Raw genomic sequence first — 23,933 nt, forward strand, 5'->3', positions numbered from 1 at the left:
CCATAAAAACAACCCTGTGAGGTGGGCTAGGCTGAGAGGGAGAGGGCCTGGCCCAAAGTCACCCAGCTGGCTCTCAGGCCTAAGGCGGGACTAGCAGTAGCTTCTGTTCCTAGGCCAGCACCTTAATCACTAGGCCAAACTGACTCTCTCTCATCTTATACCCTCTGGCACAAATTCAAATATGGTTAGGGTGGAGGCCATTCAGATGTTGTTCCAGAGGGCAGGCACTGAGACAGGGAGGACCCATTTCCTGGGTCTCATCAGGTAACCCTGTTTAATTGACAGAACCCAGAGCCACTGATTCTGCCTGATTTTGCAGAAACTACAGAAGACAGTCCCTCAGATGACAAGTCCTTCAGCCATGAAAGGCTTTATAGGTGATAATTAGTACCTTGAATTGTACCTGGAAAGCTCCCAACAACTAGTGCAGCTCACAAAGCAGCAATGCTATGTCAGCGTATCATGGCATGCCTATAGCTGCCAGCGCCACTGTGTTCTGGACCAGCCGCAGCCTCTGAGTGGTCTTCAAGGACAGCCTTGTGTGGAACACATTGCAGTAGCTCAGATATGAGGTGGCCAAAGCATGAGCGACTGTCCTAAGGGCCTCCCGGTCCAGGTGGGAGTGCAATTGGTACCAGATGAATTTGTCTGAAGCCATTCTGGCCACAGCTGCCACCTGCTTCTCAAGCAGGAGCTGTGAGTCCAAGGAGATCCCCAAATTGCACACCAGTCCTGAAGGGGGAAGTGCAACCTTGTTCAGGATTAAAGAGATAACATCTCCAGATTCAGGTAATGCAAATACCCAGAGCTCTTCATTTTGTCAGGGTTAAGCTTCAGCCTGCTGATCCAGGCCTACAGCCTTCAGACACTGAGACAAGACCTTGACAGCATTACCTGGTCAGCTCAGGGTCAAGATATACCGCAACAAGATGTTCTGATGATACCTGACCCCAGACAGATAGAGTACCTCATCCAGCAGCCTCATGTGGATGATGAGGGGCAAGAATATTGAACCCTAAGGCACCCCACATGTCAGGGGTCTCTGCGTCAATTTCTTCTTCCCTGCTTAACCAACTGGACCTGACCAGAGAGGATGGAAGACAATGTCTGCAACACCATGCCTCTAAGCTTAACAAATGTGTGCACTATTCTAATTCTACCCATACCTACCATTCTTAATTCTAGAGTTAAGGACAGGCTTATAGGTATTAGTGGTAAGATTTCCTCTTTGTGAGTCCAAGACCTGAGCAACCCTTAGGTAAAATGTTCTAGTTGACTTCTACAATGTCTTTCTCTCAGAGGGATGGGAAGATCACTTCATCTTGAGGAGTGTGATTCTGCAAACATAGACGGTTGGATCAGGTTGATGAAGCTGCCCTAATATATATGAATAAATCGTACATAGAGAATTTACCTTCCCTGTACAAAAGAACTTTGATTCCCTCAGTCAGAAGTCTGGCCCACCTATCAGCAGGACAGAATGGGGTAATGCAATATTTGCTTAACTTAGTCAAAGCACCAGAGCCTTCTTATGCAAGAAGGAATTAATCATCTAAGGATAAAAGAGGAATATTGCAAGAAGTTATTCGTTGCCAAAGTAAATTCCATGTTATTTCTAGGACTGGCAAAATTTAATTCAAAAGTAATTGGTGTAAAGGATCAGCCTAGATGAGAAGGAAGAACAATCTCCAGCACCATTTGTGTGTGTGTGTGGGGGGGGGGGGGACTGCTGAACAGCGTGGCTGCTTTGACTGAGTTGATAGGTGCTGTTAGATCATCTGATCAATGTACTCCTATAGTTCTGTTAAACAATGTCCAGAGAATTCTCCCTAACCTTCATACCATGTACTCTGTACAATATAGCAATGGAGAAAGTAGCGCAGTGTAGCTTTATTTACTTTTTTATATATTTAATCCATTTACAAATCACTATGGTACGGTATATGATTAACCTATATAATATGTTGGCATCATAAATAAAAAATAAACATAGAAGTAAAATCTCTTAGTATAATGAAATCAGAGAATGTCACTAAAAAGTGGTATCTAACATTAAACATCATTTAAATCCTGTTAGAGGAAAACCATAATAGAGCAGTAGTTCTACTAACCTATCTAGGGCCCTCATGAAGACAATAGATTACTGTCAGATTTATACAAGAAGGTCCACACAGCAGATGGCAGCACCTTGGGGACCTTGGATGATCTTGAAAAAAGCTAAGCAAGATTGGCCTAGTAAGAAGTTGATAGGGGAACTATCTATAAAGTTCAGGCCTGTAAGCTAGGGCTACCAGATCTCAGATGCAAAAATCCAGGTAACTATTAATAATCAACTAGATTTTTGCAAACCCAGATTTTGTAGTCCAAGTGGATTAGACTGGGAAAGTAAAAAGAAAAAAAAAATCCCAGAAGAAGACAATGGCAAATCACTTTAATATTTTGCTAAGAAAATTACATGGATATGCCCATGAAGTTATCGGAAGCTGAGCTCAGGTCAAGGAAGCCTTTACTTTTTTCCTTACATAAAAGGAAGTGTTTCTTAGATAATTTAAGAATTAGATCAAAGCCAGTCTTATAGATTGTGCTTCAGAACTAACCAAGCTACTTCAGTTGCCCTAAATTGATGGCAATACAGCCTATACAGTGCTTTTTTCAATTTTTTTCTGAACCCAATGAGATACACAACTAAATTAAATGTATTTAGTATTGGGCTACTAAGAAGTGAAATGAATTGCAGATGAGAGTTGACCTGGAACAAAAACTAAACTGGTAAATGTTTCTCCCACCAGCTCTTTCGTTAGCCTTCCTGAATCAGGTGCCCTCCAGATACAATCAATAATAGTCCATTAATTTGCAGCCAGCATTGTCTAGTTATATGGGCTGGAAATTATAGGAATTGTAGTCTAACACATCTGGAGAACATTAGAGAGACAAAGACTGCCCTACTTATTGAGCAGAGAGAAATACAAAGGACTTTGTTGATTGGGGCAATACATTGTTTCTTTCCATCCCTTCTTGCTGTGCTTTTAGGCTGTCCTTGTTCTTCAGATTTAATTTGGAACTTCACTTATTTACTTTGTATATGACCAAATTAAACTATTTACTTACCGTTAATGTTTGAGCCATGGTTGCTTACCTTCACATTTTGATCCCCAGGTTGCCCCTTTGGCTGTTTTGTTCACCTTCTTGTTTGCCATCTGAGGCCTGTATTTGCTATTCATTCTAACATTTTAGATGGTTTTATCTTGTATCTGTTGAATTCTGCTGTCTTGCCTAAAGGTTTCCTTCCTTTCTACGTTCAGTCCCTGAACTTATGTTCGGATTTAAAAGGAAATGAGCAGTCCAAGAAGTTTAGCATTCTCTGACAAAGATAATTTCTTCAACTTCCCAAGGAAAATGAAACAATTCCCATTAGTCTGATTTGTTTCCAGTTTCCTTTTTCTCTCAAGAATACAGTATCCACAACCAGCACATCTACGTGGATGCACAGGCTATATTGTTTCAATGTATCATTCTTAAGCTGCTTATGTCTTCTCCATCCATGATACTTTTACACTGATTTAAATTACCAGCTCAACATTGCTGACGTTCATAATTTCTGCAAACAATATTAAACATATAGAATTGTGTTTTGTAACATACCCCTATATATATATATATGGCACTGTCATTAAAGAACTGTTTTACACAATACAAAAAAACCCAGTTATTAATTAAGATGGGCTGTATATTCAGCCTCTCTGAATCAATATCTAGTTCACAGGTGAAATTCACAGCAATTGATGCATTCATGAAACAAACATATACATGGCATTTTAGGAATGCACAGCATCAAGTAAAGTAAAATGGAGGACAGGGTGACGGGGTAAATTACTTAGTATACTGAAGCCCTTTGTAACTTGTGTAGGGATAAAATGCAGTGAGTATCTCTGAACGAGAATGGGCGGTAAATAATACAGTAATTTGCTTATCAGTCAATGGCGTGCTTGACCAGCTGAACCAATAACCAATCCACTGCCTGCTTTGGGTTCAACATATGAAATAGGAAATCATATTTCTGATTATATGTCTTGCTTATATTAATTTCTGCTTAGCAGTGTTGTTAGGAGGCATTCAACCAGTCCCTTAATTAATCTGGTTCATAGTACAAATGAAAGCCCAGATATCTTGGAAACTTGTGCAGGGATGTTCACTCACATCATGTTATAGAGTATAAGACATTTGGCAGAAGAGTCATTATTTCATGCCAGTTTTGAATATTTGTTTTAAAACTAATGGGATTTATCTTGCATAAGAATGGAAAAGATATATTTTACACTGTATGCCAAGGAATAAAGGGATTATTATTTGAAATGACAAACTAATTAATTGTAAAAATCACTAAAATCCAAATGCAGACCAGAAGGCCTAACAAACATCTCTGAACTGTAAATGGTTCTATTGTGCTTTTCACAATGATATTGGTATTCAGTAGAGCCACCTCTTGATAACTTGACTATTATTTATATATTCAGTTTATTCTTTTGTTCAAAAAGAACATTATTTCCAATTTTGCAACTGGAAATAACATTCACAATTTTTCAAGCAAGAGCTATTTTGGGGAAGGAAGGCAGGCAGGCAGGCAGTTCAACTTGAAAACAAATTATATCTTAAGAAATATAAGGAAGACTCATTCCATTATAGAGTTTTCTGGAATACAGAATGAAGATTTATCAAAGCTGTTATCTTCTATTGTAAGCCTTTGTATTTTGTTTTCTTCCTGTTAGCAATTTGTTTAACTTATTTATAATCTGATTATTCTTCTCTCATACAGAGAGACAGAGATCTTCAGAAATCTCCCATAGTTCCTGATAGTCATTCTAGTCATTCATTCAAAGAGACACTTGTATCGTTTTACAACTCAAGATAGAACCTTCTATTAAGAACATAAGTAGAGCCCTGCTGGACCACTTCAAAGGCCTCTCCAGTACAGCATTCTGTTTCCAGAGCAGCCTATCAGATGCTTAATATTCCTACTTCCATACACTCTAGAAAGCTTTTAATAAAGCACGAAAATGAACTATATTTTTTTAAAAAATCAGTGAGATGATAACTTCTCCAAAGACTGCGCTCAGTCAACCCTTGTGAACTGTAAAAAAATGTTGGAAATATTACAGGTTTTCAAGGCTTTGACTTTGCTTGTGGGAAGCCAGCAGGGAAAGTCACAAATGGCAATCAAGTGACCACTGGACAGTGCAACTGTCGTAAGTGCAAACTGGTTGCCAAACGCTCAGATCGCGATCACGTGAGTGTGGGGTTGCTGGGACAGCCAGAACTTCAAGGACCGGTCTTAAGTGCCACTTGTTCAGCACTGTTGCAACTTTGAATGGTCGCTGAATGAGTGGTTGTTAAATGAGGACTAGATTGATTCCAAGGCACAGCAAAATGTTCCCCTCCATCCAGGTTCTCATGCCATTCCAACTTTCATTTTTTTTCTCTTGATATCCTGTTCTCCAGAAAGATTCCTCCGTCCCCATTCTTCACTTTTATCCCAACACAGAGGTATTCAGCTGTTTCTCCCAACAGCAAGACTTCTGATCTCTAACCTAGTTAAACTGGTTTGCTGGACAGACACAATATTTTTCTCTCCTCTTCAGGAGAATTAAAAGAGGAGAGTGAATGACCAGTTCACTGGGTAGACTCAAGCCACCCTCTTGAATCCCATCTTTTCCTTCAGTGCAAGAGGAAAGCAATGGGACTCTGCCCTAATATATTCCATGACTCTACTGTCTTTCCACTCCAATTCCCACATTCCTATGCATTCAGTGTGCATGCAACAGAGCCAGAATTGACAAGGCAACAGCAATTGCATCCAACCAAAGCGCATGCCGCATGCCTACAGTATGTGATGAACAACCATTAGAGCAAGCAAGAAAAAGGAGACAATAGAAGAAGGGGAAAAGGGAGCAGAAGAAAAAAGATAATGATAACTGATGAGGCACATTTGTGGCATTTGACAGTGGTAGTTGGTTCACTTTGTCTAGCACAGTAGCTTTCATTTTTTGGTATCTGAAGTCCTAGTCAGTATGTCAAAGGTCCCGCCATGATGGAAACAAAGAGCCCCCTTTTTCCAAGAAGGGTGTTTGTATGTTTACAAATATTTTGTTATGTGTATCATTTAAATAATAACAATTTCTTTAATTACACTTAATTAAAGTTTCAGTGGCATACTCAGTGTCTCACCAAGACTATTTTAGAATCCCATCTGTAGTCAGCACTCCACAGTTGAGAACCCCTGCTCTAGTATACAGTATGTTTTCAAGATGGAGCTGAGAAATAAGGAACAAGGTTTCTATTGTCTTCTAAAATGTATTTCTAAAAAACAAACATCAGATTCTGAGCTTTTAATTGGTGATGTATTTTTAAATGACTTAAAACATGAATTCAGCATCCAAAGGATAATCAAAGGGAAAAAAAATAAAGAGGCAAGGGAGGCAAACGCTGAAAAGACATCTCATTTCAAAGTTGATGGGACTGGGTTTTAATGCAAGGTAAGCATTTCACACATTTGGGAGTTGTAATATCTCTTCTAGAGCTACCAAAACTGGGGTGCAGGATTCCAGATGATAGCAAACAGATACAGGACACTCTATCTCTTGCTAGTGGTCATTTGGATTTTTGCAAAGTAGATCTGATAGCCAGAAGTTTTACATTCTTAAAAAAAAAATCACAGAGCTTGCTGGAAGCAAAAGGGTTTTTTGTCTGTTTTTGCTTTGCTTTGCTTCTGTTTTTATGAAGAAAGGGAAGGGCTGTTTGCTGATTCATGGAGCTTAGGGAGTTCTAGGAGGGGAGAAATGAACTTAGCATCTGGCAACCTCGATTGGCTAGTGGTTTGAGCATTGGATGGTGGGGACAAGTGGGAAAATGCACGCTAGATTTAATGTCCCTTTGGAATGACTTACAAATGGAACAGATGGTGGTGTGATTGAGCACAATAATACAAATATGTCACAAATCCTTCAGCTCTTATTTAACTTGGCAACATGCCTCTGACTTCTGACAACTGGTTCCCTGAGTCTCATTTTTTAAAATTCAGTGTCTAGTCTTTTCTAAATTAGTTACAGTAATAAACTGGTAATAATATTTCATATATCAGTTGATTATGTCAAGAAGACATGGCTTTAAAGCAAAAAGTTAGCTGTAATTCCAAACTATTTGCAAGAGATTTGCTGTGAAAATCCCTCCACTTCTGAGTGGGTGTTTTGAGTTATGTGTTTGTCTGCACCACCCTAATACAGCTGGCTTTTAGTCATCATGGAAAAATTATGGATTAGCTTACTAAAAATGAAATGATTGTCATGATTTTACATGCTCATGTACATGGAGGCAATCTTAATACAGAAACAACCACTTGTGGGATCCAGTGAATTGGTTGGGCCAGGGATTCTCAGAGTCATAAGCAAATTTGAGGCGTGGCGTGTCACACTGTAGCTTTGCCTGGATCAGGGTGGCCTTCTCTGAACTGTTGATGTTGGTCAAGACTGTGTCCGAGATCCAGGTGCCAAGCTTTCCTGAAGTAGCCTTTGCGCTTGCAGCAATGGCTCCAATGCCAACCCAAATTCTGGGTGCTGCCCAAGGTGACCTAGCCAGAATTGAGGCTGTCTTGTCTAGTCTTACCATCTTCTAGGGTGGCTCTTCCTGGGCTGCTTCACCCTTGGTCCTGGAGCTGAGCCTGTGTACCTGCTTCAGGCATCCTGAGCATCCTGGCCTCTCTCTGCAAGGTGTATTCCTCCCACAAGATGTGGACAAGGTGCAATTGGGACTACTCTAGGGTCTCTTGAGTCTGACTGAATCCTAGCTGACCCCTACATCAGGCTTGGGAAGAGACCCTACCTAGAAACTTAGAGGATGACCAAACCTGTTCTCTCGAGGGCAGCTTTCAAGCTCTGTGGCAGGGAACTAAGGAGAAAGTGGCTATCAGGGGAACTGCAGTCTTTGGAGTGAGATGCTCATTTTCTCTTGTGAGTCCCAGCCCACTGACACATGGACCATGCTGCTCATGCTGCAGATGATTATAGCAAACCACCTGGGAACTGCTTTTCCAAAGAAAGACAAGCTGGGAGAGGTAAAGACCAGACTGGGACTGGCAACTTTGCCTCTTGCCTACCTAGAGTATGCTGGGCAAAGCTGCTGCCCATGTGTGACCTCTCCCCTGGCAGCCAGGTTTCCTGGAATGGGCTCCCTGGAATGGGCCACTCTTGCCCACCAGCTGCCATTTTTGTAAAACACCTGTTCATGATAAAGCTGCTCTGATGGGAATTGGGGGAGAGAAAGAGGCTGAAGCTGCTAAGAAGCTGCCAATTCAATCTCTGTTGTGCTAATTAAACCCACCTACTTTGCTTTCCTCTCACCCCTACCATTCCAAGCAGGTGGAAGCTCCTCCAGACTGCAGTAGGATTGGGACTTAAGGTGGGATCTGCATTGTGCACCTCCCCCATTGTTTTGTGCAACACTTGGCTAGGGGGACAGTACCAAGCAGAGAAAATTGCAAAGCAGTAGAAGAGACAGAGCGCTTGGGCTATCTGGATAGCACTTGGGCTATCACAGGTGCACAGGCTCAGGGCAGGATGCCCCCTGGGATGAAGCCCAGGAAGAGCTACACTTGAAAAAGAGAGAAGGTAACATTAGGCAGTAGCACCTCAGTCCAGGATGGGGCACCTTGGGAAGTATTTGGGAGTGGGGTTCCCAGAGGAGCCATTGCTGCAAGCAAGTTTTGACAGTGATGCAGCTTTGGGTATGTAAACCTGGCTTGTATGCACATGGTTGGATCACTGCCAGACCATCCTTTCACTCTGCCTGTAGAAGTTGTTAAGAGCAGGACCTCTGTCAGGATGCGGGGTCAACAGTTTTATTTGGGAGGAGAGGAAACACACTAAGTAAGTTCTTGTTTTAGGGACGCTGGGCACCCCAAAGTTTGAGAAGCCTTGCCTTAGGCCAATAAACAATAGTTAAAGCTAGACAGTTGGTAAGGAAATATCAGAGGAGATCTATCAAGCTGGCTAACTCACCTTCATGATAGCTTCTGCCAGGATCAGACTTCATCCCACATCCAACTTTTAATCATGTGACTTCTTTCCTCCTTAGGTCCTTCTTTTGGAAATCAGGCATAAAGCCACAATAGCATATGATAGCACAGTTCATTATATGTTAAGTCTACCATATTTCGACTGAATCGAATTATCCATTCAGTCGTATCCGACCCTTGGCAATTCCATAAGCCAGCTCTCTCCATGATTTCCGATCTTGTACAGCTTCTTTCAGTTGCTTTATATTTTGGCCTGTGTCTGCTTTGATTACATCCGACCAGTGAGTTCTATGACGTCCTCATCATCTTTTGCCACTGACCGTTCCAAGCATAACGTCTTTCTCCAATGATGTTGATCTCATGACATGACCGAAGTAACTAAGTCTAAGTTTTGTTATTTTTCCTTCTTCTACCATATTTAGGCTGCATTAATCCAGACAAACCCTAGATGACAACAAAGAGATATAGTAAACTAAGTCTCTGTGATCATCCAGAGCTTTTCAGCCCAAATCAGAAAACAAATAGAGCCCTGTGCTTGACATGGAAAAGATGTGTGCTTATAATATACATGTGCTTAGTTATAAGAATAGAGGCAGAATTATCACATCAATCCAACACGGAAAGTTCTTATCAGGTTATATCACCTCTCTTGTTCCCCATTTTGGCTCTTTACTTTGGTAAATATAAGTCCAGAGATGGGAAACAACTGACCTTCAGGGGAAAAAAGAATCTGAGGTCAAGCCCAGATAATAAAATGCCTGATGAAAGAATGTCAACAACTGAAGCTTTTTTTATTATTGTTTTTCCATGGAAAAGGCTTACCACAGAATTTATCCCTGCCCCACAACTGTTACAATACCAGAGCCCAGCCTACTCTAAACTGCGCAGCAAACACAAGTGTTTACACTATAAGCCATTGAGTTTGCTCTCCCTTTCATCTATTTAGCCAAGCATTCCAGGAGGGATATTCCAGATGGAAGGGAAAGGGGATTGGGATTCAAAAGAGATTTAAGATTTACAGGAATCCATTCCTTGAAAGCTTATATTTGGGGAAAATAAATATTACATATTTTAAAAGCAGTGTGGGCTAAACACATTTATAGTAGTAATGAGAATAGCAATGTTCATCAGCAAAGGTCAACCATCCCTCCCTTCCTTCCTTTAAAAAAGGGAGATTTTTGACCTCAAACTCACAAGATTTCACCTATTTTTCCTTGTTCCTACTACAATTAACATTAATATTCTCCCCCACCCACTGCTTTTCTCTCACAAAACACTGCACACATGCTAATAATGACGGAGAGCTTGCTGCAGGGTTATTTTCTCTCAACCCTCCTTCTCAGCAGCATGGATATGACATAGCTATGCCCTCCTATAATATAGATATATTCGTTAATAATTTTATTTGCATTTGCATGATCAATTTTTGGTTAAAGTTTACAACTTGAGTGAAAAATATTATTTTTATTAATTTAACCCTTCTAGTTATGTTTTGTTTTGAGATGGAAACAATACTACCTATTCTTTTAATATCTTGGATTTTAAAATAACATCTCCAGTAAGAAAATTTTTAAAAACTTAAAAATGCAGGAAGTCACATCTCTAGACAATTAAGAGGTATGTGCACTATCCATTCAACCAACCATTTATCCACCCACCTAGTAGCTTGCTTTAATTTAAATGAATGTTACTATCATCATCAATGATAATAATAATAATGCAATAAAAAGAGGAGGCTGTAGTAAAGCTGGAGAAATGAGTGAAGCTGGTGGCTTTGCCATGGGAAGCAAGGAAATCATTTGGGTACTAGGAATCTGGGTGCCAAGGCCTTGAAATTAACAGGACGTAGGAAACAGGTCTTGGATGAAAGAGATAACAGGGAGAAATAATGTAAGATAATGAGAGCATGGGGTGGTCTTAGTGAAGTGGAACTTACAAGGAAATCACAGAATTAGGGACCTTCTGAAAGGAGGGGGAATGTCTCCCAAGGATTTGGGAGGAAGAAACAAAACTTACTGAAACAAGGAATAAAAGGTGCGGAGTTGTGGGTGCAAAAACAGACCTAGGCAAAAGGAACACAGATCTGGGGCAAACACAGACCTAGGTTTTGGGTTCTGTGTTTGGTTGTTTTCCTGCAAATGTTTCATTACCAGGCTAGGTAACATCACCAGTGTGAGGGAGAGTGGGGTTTGCTGGCTGTTTATATATAGTAGCTTTCCCTGTCTGTCTGGGGGGCAGGGTGGGATTGTTCCTTGGTAGTTCCTTGGATAGGATATTATTTCTTTCTTGATTGTTTATCTGGTGCTGTTTCCTGCTTATCTGGAGGTTGGTTCCTAGGAAGTATGTGCTTTGAGCTGTTTGTTTCCTTCCTTGACTTTAGGCTGTATCTTTTAAATGTCATGTAGACAGTGGAAGGATTACAGAAATGCTACTTTATTGATGAATATGAACCTTGAAAGCCTACCAGAGTTTCCTTCTGTCCCCTCTTATACCAAACAGAGTCAAGGTAAGGTTACATTTTCACACCTTCTCCATTCCCAGGACTGAATGGTCTTTTATTTTCCCTTAGTTGCTCCTTCATACCTTCTTCAAGGTTATCTCCACATTCTTTTACAATAAGAAATTCATACTATTCAGTTGAAATCCATCCGGACTGGGGCCTTTCCCAATTTTGATAAATTTAATAGTCTCCAATGTCTCTTGTAATTTCAAATGCACTTCCAAGATATCTGCACAGTCCTGCAGTAATGGTTGAATGTCTCCTTAAAAAGCTATTCTTTTGAAGTTCATCAACCATGTCATCAAGCATATATAAATGCTTTTTGTTGTTCATTCGTTCAGTCGCTTCCAACTCTTCGTGACTTCATGGACCAGTCCACGCCAGAGCTTCCAGAAATAATTGTAAATTAATGGGATTAGTATCTGTGAATCATAATCCTTCATTTAAAAATACTTCAGAAATTGTATTTTGTTGTTTCACTTATTTGAAATGATGTGCTCATAATTTACCTGCGAATTGGTTGAAACCTACACAAGGCCTATTATTCCCCAAAGAATAAGTAAAAGAAAAAGCTTTACACTCTCACTGGCATGGCAGCTAAAATGTCTGTCACCCCAATTGAAAGGAGATTGGCATCCCAACCACAGACCTTTAGTATTAAAACTGTTCTAATGACAAAAGTCTTAGATACAATACATAACACCCCTTTCAATTTAATATGTAAAGATTTCATCCAGTTTGCTGAAAATTTGGAATTAAGACATATCTGGGTTCTAATCCTTTGGGTGAAGATGAATGAAAATTTCAAAGGGGAGGATTTTATATGAGAGTCTTTTTGGTACATTAAATACAGTACATTGTCTACAAAATTACTCATATTACTCTCATTCTCTTCATTTTTTGAGTTAATCACTTGAACTTTATTATTAACTGAACTATTCTAGCATTGAGTGATTTTGTAGCTCAATAACTTAGCATTTCATATTTTACCCTGATTTATTTTAATGTGTACAATCTACTTAGAATTTTCTATTTTTTAGTCTCTTATATATTCAGCAGATTTGCAATAAAGTACCCTACATTTCTAATAGTTTGGATCTTCTGGAGTATCTTAAATTTATATTTATGTTTGGTCTCAGCTAGACTTACCTTAATATACATATCTGTTTAGAATTCAGTATTTTGTATTTCAGTATTTTACATAACAGATCAGCAATTAATTAATTTAGCTTTTTAGTATTTTAGGTTACCTTCGGTATTTTAGCATCTATATTTATATCCTGTCCCAGCTAGTTCTGCATTAATTTGTGCAAACTGTTTAGAAAGTTTCTTGTTATTGTATGAACTTTTTGACTGTCCTAAAGAAGTAACACTGTAAAGGCTTTAAAAACCAGCTCCTGACAGAGAGCACAGACTGCTGTGTCCAAAAGGAAAAATGAAAAGATATGAGAAAATAATTGGCCCTCAACTTCTAAAAGCTTATAGTATTGTGAAAAGGGACACAGTAACTCAGCTGGAGCTTGAATAGGAACAGTCCTATTATGGTTGACAATACATTGGTAAAAATATTGTGATGCTTGCCACTTGTACTAATTGCTAAGAGATGTATTTCCAAAAAGTGTGGACCAAAATCACAATTTTGATGTTATAAGCAAGCAGTATGGTAATGACAGTAGGTAAAGGCAAAAGCCAATCTGGCGGAAACCTGAGCGGAAGTCACTGTCATGTCAGTCTGAAGAAGCATAACATTGAGAAGAACCAAGTTTATTGCAACGACAGGGACAAGGTGCTATTCCTGTGACTGTATTCTTCTGAACTGAACATATGTTCACATGCAAACATTTAAATGGCTGGAAGAAAGGTAGTCTGAAAACTCTTTCCTTTGCAACTACTTTTAAGATTATTATTGTTAGGCTGATGTTGAATTATAAGCTTATCTGCTATTCATGAAAACTATTTTTTGCTGAATGTATTAACGTATGTTTTAGAGCATGCAGCGAAATCCAGTTTGGTGAAGGCCTATTTCATTTTTTCAGAGAAGAGGTTTTCCAAGTATATTTTAGGGGACTCTGGAATTATTATAGGAAAAACACCTTGCCCTATTTTCCAAATGTGGCAATGGAGGAATGCTAGAAGTATTTCAATTTCTTTTTAAGTCCTTTTTATTGGAAACTTTTCATCTAATCACTTTCCAGAAGTGTGTTCAAAAAGTTAGTTCCAAGACAAGAATCTGAGAGAGGGAGAGCATTAATAGAAAGGGACATGTCCTTCAGATGTTGCTCCAAACTCAAATCAGCATGGTCATCCGTGAAGGGTGTTGGGAGTTGTATTTCATTAACATTTGAAGGGTCATAGGTTCATCACCCTGGTGTAAGTTTGCATGCTTATATATTGGCTGTGTGCCCTTGAACATCCTAGCATGTCTCCTATAAAGTGAATCCATTTCTGAGGAATTGTAGAATATTCGAAAGGCCTCCTAAAAATATGTATTTTTTAAAAATCACTGCAATTGTGATAAATTTGCTTATCTTCTTTCTTCAAGACCTTGACCCTTAAAATTTAGAAAGATAATATAAAGAATTGTCTTATTTCCTTTAAAATTAAGTTGTTGTCTTCCACTTCTCAGTTACCGTTTTTTTTCCTTCCATTTAGCTCCATCTGCAGGTTCAGTTAAGAATTTTCTGTTTGAAACGTTAAGAGTTGCCATGATTAAGTAATCACAATGCTTACATTTCACTTAATCAAAAATTAAATGGTTTAATGAAACAAGCTGATCTTCCCTTCCAAAGAATTCTTTTCTTAAGTATTAAAAATTGAAGTTATAGTTATTTTAGAATTGCAAAGTTAATCCACTTAATGTCGTGGATGTAATGTCCACTTACTAAAGCTTCAGTTGATTAGTCAATTGGGATCCAGTGTTAACAGGAGCAAGTTAGCGGAGCTACATTTTAAAGATACCAGAAGAGAATGTTTTTCCTTCAAACAATGACCAGCAACAGTTTTGTTTACTTTGAGGGATGGCAAGAAACACCCCATGAAAATTTTAAGCTGGTCAGATAAAAATATCTGAGAATAGGATGGGAGATGGAATGAATAGGATGTAGAAGACTACATTGAAAACAATGTGATTGTCAGGTTGGTTCATTTTCTTCCCAATATTTAAAAGTCACACTAAAAGCCTTTAAATGTCCTGATGAACGAACAGGAACTATTCCTATATAAATCAAATGAAGGAATTAGATAACCATGCGCATACCTTATTGAAAAAGGCCCAACAGAAGAAAAAAAAACTGAGCTAAGCAAAAAGGAAAAAAAGAAAGCATACATAGAATTCTTACCAGCCATTGGACATATGAAGAAAAAAACCAAATGTGACTGGTATATTACGCTAAGCTAGGGTTTGCTAACCCATACTTTAATAAATTACAACTGGTTAGGTTCACAAACCATGCTAAGACATAAATCAACTTAGAAGCCACAAGTGCTGGGCTCCAGTATCAAACAAAGCCATAATATGGTTTGGTTTTGGCTTAGCATGATGTCTGAATTCAGCTTTTACATTCATTTTCTCTGTGTATGAGAGAAAAGGAGAAAAATAGTAATTGGAGTGGCTGGAATCCTGAACAAATGTCCATACTGCAAGAGACAGTATGTTGCAGCATGGTCCCTTTGTACCTCTAAATATGAGATGCCATATGGAAGATGGTAGATTGTGGATAGTTATGCCCATGTCTCTTCATTCTCTTTAGTCATTTCTCACCTTCTCTATCCAGTGGATGGAGAAGAAGGAACAAGCTGAATGGGGTAAGTGAACCATTCAGTTCATTGTCTGGAATGGTTCACCACCTGCTTCACTGAAGCTATTTTTAAATACAGTATATCCAAGGAGACCGCCCACAGAAATTAACGGTTAAACTAAAAGTTTACAGCAACAAATGAGACAAAGCAAGAGAGGGAGGAGAAGGGTGGATCAGGACTAAGAGGAAATCAGAACAAGTGAAAAGCCAGAAACTTGTCATGTCAATGAGGCACACTTCCCCATTCTTTGTGAACAAAGTCTCGATGTCACCTCTCCAAGGATAACCCATCACTTTGATCTTCAGCCCCAAACAACTTAATCATAGGCGTTGGGGTTACACTGCAAAATGTACCATTATTACCATTCATTATTCAGAATGATTGAACTTGCTTTCAGGCTTTTTCCTCAATGCACAGCTATGCCATTAAATCACTTCCAAATTCTACTTTATTTTAAAATATAATTATATTTTGATCACAGCAAACTAAACATGTACTGTCACAAGAAATCAGGAGTGCTTACTCAACATTTAATGTAATTCCAGTAAGAGCTGTGAGAGAGACTTGGTGATGATCAGTACATAGCACATTCATCATATTCAGCAAGTGTTTTCTATTTTGCTTTTTGGAGTAGAAATACACTTTCTTGTACCCTTTCATGAAGACCATTGGTGAGTACTTTATTAACCTAATGCTAAAATCCATATAATAAATGTCATCCTAGCATTGTACACGGCTTTACCATAATTGAAGGTGAAAGACTGCTGTTACAATAAACAAATTGCATTTGCCATCACAAATACAAAATATAGGCATACGCGTGATGCAACACAAGAAGCAAACAGTAATATATCAGGAGGGTTTGGTCAAGTCTGCAAACTATTTTTGAAACTATCTCTTTGCTAAAAGCACTCAGCAACAGGGACCAAGGAAACAGGTAATGAAGAAATTGCCACAAGGAAGAAAAGCTGATTCAGGAATAGCATTTGAAGTTGCATTTAGAGACGGCTTTTAGACTCCTCCGTGTTTAAGCCATCTCTTACATTCGGATGATCACTTAGTCATGCACTAGATAGAAACTCCACTGCAGTTTCCTTTTCCTCAGCTAACTCCTTAGCAGTCAAATCCATCTTCTCACGGGAGAAGTCGTTAATAGGAAGGCCTTCAACAAACTTCCATGCTTTACCCTGCAAAGACATTGGTGAGATTAAAACCTTTAACATTCTCTACCAAGGGCACTTGATTTGGGCTGCAAACTCTGCACCAATATATGGCAGCAAAGAGATAGTATTTTTGTATTACTTTGCTGGTTATCCAGATTTTTGCACCCAGATATGATATACGTAGCTATAGACATTGCATTACCATAGGCTTAATTTATTACACTAATCTGTGATTTTTGCTTAAGAAACTCTAGTCTTGGGAAGAAAGATTTCTAGGTTTCTACCTACACATTTTTACCCACTTCACCAAGTCAGAACTGAAAAGTTTTTTGGAGCAAATGCATGTGTTTATAAGACAAAGATGAATCTGGTACTTATCTGTAATTTAAAGTAAAGGTAAAGGTTTCCCTTGACATTAAGTCCAGTCGTGTCCGACTCTAGGAGGCGGTGCTCATCTCCGTTTCAAAGCCAAAGAGCCGGCGTCTGTCCGTAGACACTTCCGTGGTCATGTGGCCGGCATGACTAAGCAGAACACTGTTACCTGCCCGCCGAAGCGGTACCTATTAATCTACTCACATTGGCATGTTTTCGAACTGCTAGGTTGGCAGGAGCTGGGACTAGCAACGGGAGCTCACCCCGTCATGCAGATTCGAACCGCCGACCTTCCGATCGGCAAGCTCAGCGGTTTAACCCGCAGCGCCACCACGTCCCCTATCTGTAGTTTAAAGATACATTATTTGTCTACACTTGTCAAACATGTATCCAATATATAATTTTAGACATAACCATTCAAATACTGCAAGTCTGGGTATCTTTAAATGCAAAAGCACTCTATAATCTTGTTCACAGCAACTTGTCACTGTGAACCAACATTTAGAAATATATTTTACTCAATGCAGGTTTACAGGGACTGATATTTTGTCAAAATGTTGAAGGAGAATTCAAGTTATGAGTTATACTTACTCAGGAAGGAGTATGCTAGAAACTGTCACATTAAAAACAGTAAATATGGACTTTTATTCAGGTACAAAATTAAATATATTTCTTACACACCTTTGATAATACAACAGGAAATGAATAGATCAAATCATCGGGGATACCGTAGGAATTCCCATCAGAAATAACACCCATAGAAATAAATTCACCCTTTAAAGAAAATACAAATAATTAATGTGATACGTTTCTGTGCAACAGTTCACTCTGTAATGCTTTGTGTAAAAATACATTCCAGAAAAAAAGTTCTGTGTCTTATAGCATTTCATTATATTTTAATAGTTTACCAAAAGACCAAACTGGTATCTTTATTCTCTTTACACTTATGATTATTAAATTACATCCCATTCCTGCAAAAAAATTCAAGAAAACATACGTATCTCTATCAACCAGGGATCAAGTGTGCCCAATAAACAGCTAATTATTATGTTTTGAACAGCCATTGTCTAAGCCCAAATGTTCATGGGCCATGCAACACCTACCTCTGGAGTGCCAAACCAGATGTCTCTCACATGATCACAGATAGCTTTGGCTGCAGACATTGCACTTGACAGTTTCCGGGCCTTAATAACAGCTGCCCCCCGCTGCTGAACAGTCTGAAGTATTAACAAAGAAAATACAGGATTATTTGTATGTACTACTGTTAGTCCTCAATGACTTATAGAGAATCCAAGATCCAGAAGCTTGCTGCACTAATTAGTTATGGACATTATTCCAATGTCTTCAACTCTAGTATTCTAAGTGAAGGAAAGTATACTAAGCTTAAACATAGTACATAGTATTGTTCAGTAACAGAGGGAGCATCTTAACACCATGAAGCTTTTGTTTGGAACTTGTCGGCAGAAACAGCTTGGAGGCATTTCAGGCAATGCAAAGTTTCAATGAAGAGACACATACAGGAGGGTTCGAGTTTTATAAATAGCTTGATCTACCTTCTGTATAGAAAATAAGATGCATCCCTATGCAAATCAGTCACACTGAGATAAAATTACTAGGGATATTAGAAACCATACCATTTTTTAATCTAGAACACAAATAGATTTTCTCTGTCCATGACCCAAAGGTACACTATTTTCATTCAGAATCAATCAGCACTGACATATTTGCCTCTAGAACATGGCTGTATGTTGCCAAAGTGAAAAAAGAAATGCAAAAGTCTAAAACCATTACTTACGGTAATGAAATCACCTTTCAGCCAGTTATCATTTTTCACAGCTTCATAAACTCCAATGTATTTCCCTTGTACTTTCACCTTGGCATGGTTAACATCTGGATATTGAGTAGAAGAGTGATTTCCCCAGATGATGCAATTCTTGACATCCTTAGCAGTCACACCAACTTTCAGAGCAATCTAGTTTGAGGTTAGGGAGAAGAAACTGCCCATGTCATTTTGATCATTTCAAGTATGTTTTAGTTAAATGCACTGCTTTCAGAAAAACACTTCACTTACAGACTATCTGCCAACTGGAATCTAAAAATTCATGCCTACCTGGGATTTAGCTCTGTTGTGATCCAGACGAGTTAAACAACTGAAATTCTCTTTTGGTATGGTTGGAGCTGATTTTGAAGCAATTAGGCAATTAGTGTTTGCTGGATTACCTACTACAATAACCTGACAGAGAAAAGAAAAGCCAGACTTAATTACAGGAAGACTAATGAATGATAGGAAATGTAAACTGTCCCAAGCTCTATAATTTTGCCCCCTGGAGAAAATATTATTTCATTCAATATTGTTTTTCAATGTTCTCATGTTCTACTAGTGGCTTAGCATTATTTGCAATTCCTCCAAACCATGGAGACCTGGAGAATGTATTGATATAACATTAATGTTGTTTTAGTAAACAGCTGGATCTGGTTAAGGAAGTCAGCCAGGACAGTAGATTATGCCACTTTTATTTACCTTAACTGTCTTCTTTGCATACTTGTCCAGTGCTGTTCCTTGGGACTTAAAAATTTTCACATTTGCCTTGAGAAGATCTTTCCGTTCCATACTTTCTTTTCTTGGCATTGAACCAACCAGGATGGCTACGTCAAGGTCTTTGAATGCAACATCTTCTTTGTCAGTTGCAATTACCTCTACAAGCAGAGAGGAAGAGATCAACAACTGCATCTAAAAGATGAGTGCATGGCTTCATTTTGAAGAGAAATCAATGACTTAGCATCTACTGATAGCTGAACACAGCTCTAGTTGAAATTTCCCTGTGAATCTGAAGTTGTTACTGTTTTCAGATGCCAGGGTATCATAATATAGATAAATGCTTCAATCTGTGAAAAGGCAGAATATGTATCTAATGAAATGTAACTTCATGGCTCTCATTCTTGATACTTTTTTTTCTTACGGTTATCAAAATAAAACTTAGTTACAATCAGATAATGAAAGCCATGAACAAAAAGTAGGTTGTTTACCACTGAAACTATTTGCTCTAAATAAAATCAGCATAAGACAGTTGATTTTTAATTGTACATACCGTTCATAAAGTAAAATCTATGTGTGCACTATTTAATAATTTCATGCCTTTTAAAATGTTATTTTTTTACTATTACAAATGAAATGTCTCAGCAAACTTCAAATATTGTGTATTTAAACCTGATAACTCATTTCCTATACAAAATGACATCTATTCACAAAATGACAGCAAGATACTTATTTCCATAAACAATGTTGTGAAACTGGCAGTGTGTCTTGTGTCCAGAGTCTATCACATCCAACCTAAATATTTGCATAATTCCGATTTTCTGTCACCTCTTAAAAGAGGAAGAGCACAGTCTTGCAATTCCATAAGTACACCATCCAAAACCGTCATCATGGGAGTAATATCCAACAGCACAAGAATAAGAGGCTGTAAAATAAGAATAGATGGGTTTGTTGCTTAGAACAAATCTTTGGGAAAATGGAATAGATATGTACAATTAGATTGGATTCCTATTGTCCTACCAATTGTCCATGATATTCAAAACATTAGGCAGGTAGTACTATCCCTTCTCTCAAAGAGGTTAGCCTTCTGTGATGTCTTATCCTTGCTAGGGAAGTCCTTGAGAAAATCCAGTCCAACTACTTTAGGCTCATTACTTCTGTTTAGGGATATATTGTAATTTTTTTTTTTTTTACTGATTACCTGTTCAGTGCCGAAAACATCACCCTTTGCGATGCTGTAGAGTAGAGAATATGCAATCTGTCCAGCAGCGCCGGTCACTAGGACTCTGATTGGTTCAGACTGGAAAAAGAAGGATATTTGTAGAATCCAATAAATAGCACTAGGAGACATTTTCTCTTGCTATTTACAAGGTACAGAACTTTTTTTGGTAGCACTGACTTTTTAAAGAACATATAGCTTTGAAAGAAGATTGTGATAAAATTTGCTACTATAATTGGCAGGATAAGTGCTGGTGACATTTAAAAGAGAGCTAGCCAGACTGTCAGGAATTCTTCAGCTACCTTCAGCAATTCATAGATAAGGGTTAGTAAGTAAATTATAATCTGCCCTCTTAGAATTGGAAAGACGTCACAAAATAAAGCCATTTCCTACCTTCTAAACAGTTTTGTATATCAATATTAGCAACAGTATGATATTCAAATCTTATCTACAAAATGCAGATGCAAGAAGCATTATAAATGCTAGCTGGATAAAATTATAATTGTTGCCACATCTACTAAAGAACTGACCTTATGAACCAATGATAATTACAACAGTATAAAGCAATCATGCAGCGCTGACAATGCTGGGGCTCATTAACAAGCTGTTGCATTAGCACAGCAGCTTATAGGTGCAAGCTGTAACACAATCTGCAGTACAAGAAGCCAGGAACAAAGAGCATGCCCTGTGTAAAGTCAATGTATGCAAGATGAAGAACAGAGAACTATTAGTTTTAACATACAAATGAATCCTGCCTGAACAAAATACCTATTTGTTCAAGTTACCAAAAAAAAGTATTAATAAACCATCAGCAAAAGCAGCAAAAATTTATGCAGCAATTGATTTCTATTATTTCCCTATAATTTCCTACATACCATTTAATCATGAAAAACAAGGGCATATTTCTTAGGAAAAAATAAGTATAAAGGATAGAATCATTTGTACTGTTTTAATACCACCTATTTTGGGTAAGAGGTTTAAACATGAAAGTCAGGACATTTCAGAAAGCATTCTTATCATTTATAAAGAGTTCCAAGCCACAGCCTATGAAGCAAAGGCATGTTGATTATGACATCTCCCTCTTCTCCTTCCAGTCAGGGAGATTTAAATATCACGAATCAAAGAGCAAACCACAAAAATTGCACACCCTCAAAGCTCAATCAATGTATTGTGCAATTTACACATCTCTCTCCTAGCTCTAGAACTTGTCACTTTTTAACTTTTTTGAGAGAATAATTCTGACAAGAATTTGGAAATGAAGCATATGCCTACTTGAAGATCACCTTGAAAGTCACAAGGCAAGTCATTACAGCAATACTATTAGGTCAAATATTGCAGCAGCTGCATAGCGGAACACCACCAAAGGGGCACTGTGATTGGGCAACTTGGCAGCATCTTCTGCAGCTGTCCTCTGAAGCGCCACATCTAAATACTTACAGTAATTAGTGATTTCCAACTGGAAACAATGCTCCTCTTAACAGATACATTACTAAAGGCAGTTATTTGTTTTAGCCGTTTGGTGTTCTATGTCTCTATTAGTTTTGCTATTTTAGAAGGATGTTAACAATATTTTTAGATCACCTTGTGAACTGTCCAGAAACAGTAGGAGACTGGGCAACATACAAATTTTCTAAATAAATAAATTGGTATAAGCAAGAGGACACATTTCTTTTAAAGGGCCTTTCTCTAGCATGCAAGAGTCATATATAACATGCCCTTCTTGCTGCCCAGCTGAAAAGAGAGAGGCAGATCCTGTTACTGTTCCAAAAACTCAGTCCAGAAAATAAATTCAGTGTGGTGTAGTTATTCCTTGCAGCTTGAATCCTGGCTCTTTCAAACTCCCTTGCATTAAAATACTGCAGTTATTCAATTTATCAGGTTTTCCTTACTTCCATGTTCATGTTAGGAATGCTTAGGGTTACAGCAACTCACGATCTCATTCGTACTAGGATCCGCTTCTACTTCATTTTAAAAAGGAACCCACGAACTCGACCTCTGCATCTCCGAAACTTAATCACACTCGGCTCTTCCCTTCTAATAGCAGAAGCTCAGACGGAGGTCCCAAGCATTAATGGGACCACTCCCCGCTCCCGTCCATCTTGTAATGCGAGCGCTGATCCGGATTTTTCCCCTTCATTTGAGTCCCACATAAATGGAAGCAATTCCAGCATCCCCACATTTAAACGGGCTCGTCCACTGAATTACCGGATGCAAAGGGATTCATTGCACTCCTTTCGCCACCTTGCTTTTTCCTAGGGAACGACGCAACATTCCTAGCTCCCCCCGGTTACGGTGATTGACATGCCCTTCCCTTTTATTGCGATTTGTATTTTATGATCATTCTACACTTTATATCTCGCCAAAACCCTCTGTCCTCCGTCCGGGAAAAGGGGAGTGAAATAGCACTAACCATGATGGGAACAAAAAACGCGACCGGCCTCCCTTCTCGAGGTCACCTACAAGCGCAGTCTCAGCTCCAGCAGAGAGAGAGTACGTCTCGCTCGGAAGATAATGAAGGAGGCAAAGCCGCCGCCCCCTATTCTCCAATCTCTTGTTGTCACCTGGGAGCTGTAGTTTCACCACTCTAAAGCAGAGACAATGGGAAGCTTTAGATGCCCAAAAGAACTACAATTCCCAGAAGCCAAGGGAGCCATACGTCACCCTCAGCCTTACATCCAGTAGTATAAGCGAGAGAAGACTAAGATTTGAGCTAATGTTTGACGTAGAAATCACGCGCGTTTCAATCAGGGAATAGGCTTCAAATTACGATGCATGCGCAGAAAGAGTTCAATATTAAAAAAAATACCTCGACAGTATGATGAAACATATTAACATATTCTGTTAATCATTTTTATTGGAATTTTGCAGAAAAAAGGTACAGTTTAAAGTAATTTATGACATTCTACTTAAAACAAGAAAACAGGGAAAGACTACTGGACCGATTCTTTTTTAAAATGCAGTATAAATTAAACGGTGGTTATTTACTTATTTATTTAAACAATTCATAACAATTCATCTCCCAAAAGTGACTCTTGGTGGCTCTTAAGGCTTAAAAAGAAAACCAGTTTAATAAAAGCCATAATGCCCGAGGCCACATATACAATCCAACTCAGAACGAACAATATTAAGCAGCATTAATCAGCAGAATTCACTAACCGTATAGCCGAAATGCCTAAGGATTAATATTCAAGCTAAGTGAGTTTCTAAAAGAAAACAAGGATCAATGAAAAATAATTAAAACAATGAAATAACTGAAGCAAATTATGTGAATTAAGGTTTGA

At 38.5% G+C, this 23,933-nt stretch overlaps 1 protein-coding gene across 1 annotated transcript; it reads right to left on the bottom strand.

Moving 5' to 3' along the window:
* Positions 1-15,813: 15,813 nt before the first annotated feature.
* Positions 15,814-23,171, bottom strand: MDH1 (malate dehydrogenase 1). The gene is made up of 9 exons (XM_063316874.1): positions 23,063-23,171; positions 20,635-20,733; positions 20,262-20,358; positions 19,419-19,594; positions 19,008-19,130; positions 18,693-18,869; positions 18,001-18,114; positions 17,579-17,671; positions 15,814-16,549 (listed from the first exon to the last, which is right to left on the bottom strand). Exons 1-9 carry the CDS (start codon positions 23,063-23,065, stop codon positions 16,424-16,426), a joined length of 1,008 nt encoding a protein of 335 aa, XP_063172944.1. The 5' UTR covers positions 23,066-23,171; the 3' UTR covers positions 15,814-16,423.
* Between the last annotated feature and the right edge of the window lie 762 nt (positions 23,172-23,933).

The sequence above is a fragment of the Candoia aspera genome, chromosome 1 (genome assembly GCF_035149785.1).
Source record: "Candoia aspera isolate rCanAsp1 chromosome 1, rCanAsp1.hap2, whole genome shotgun sequence".
NCBI classification, from domain to species: Eukaryota; Metazoa; Chordata; class Lepidosauria; order Squamata; family Boidae; genus Candoia; species Candoia aspera.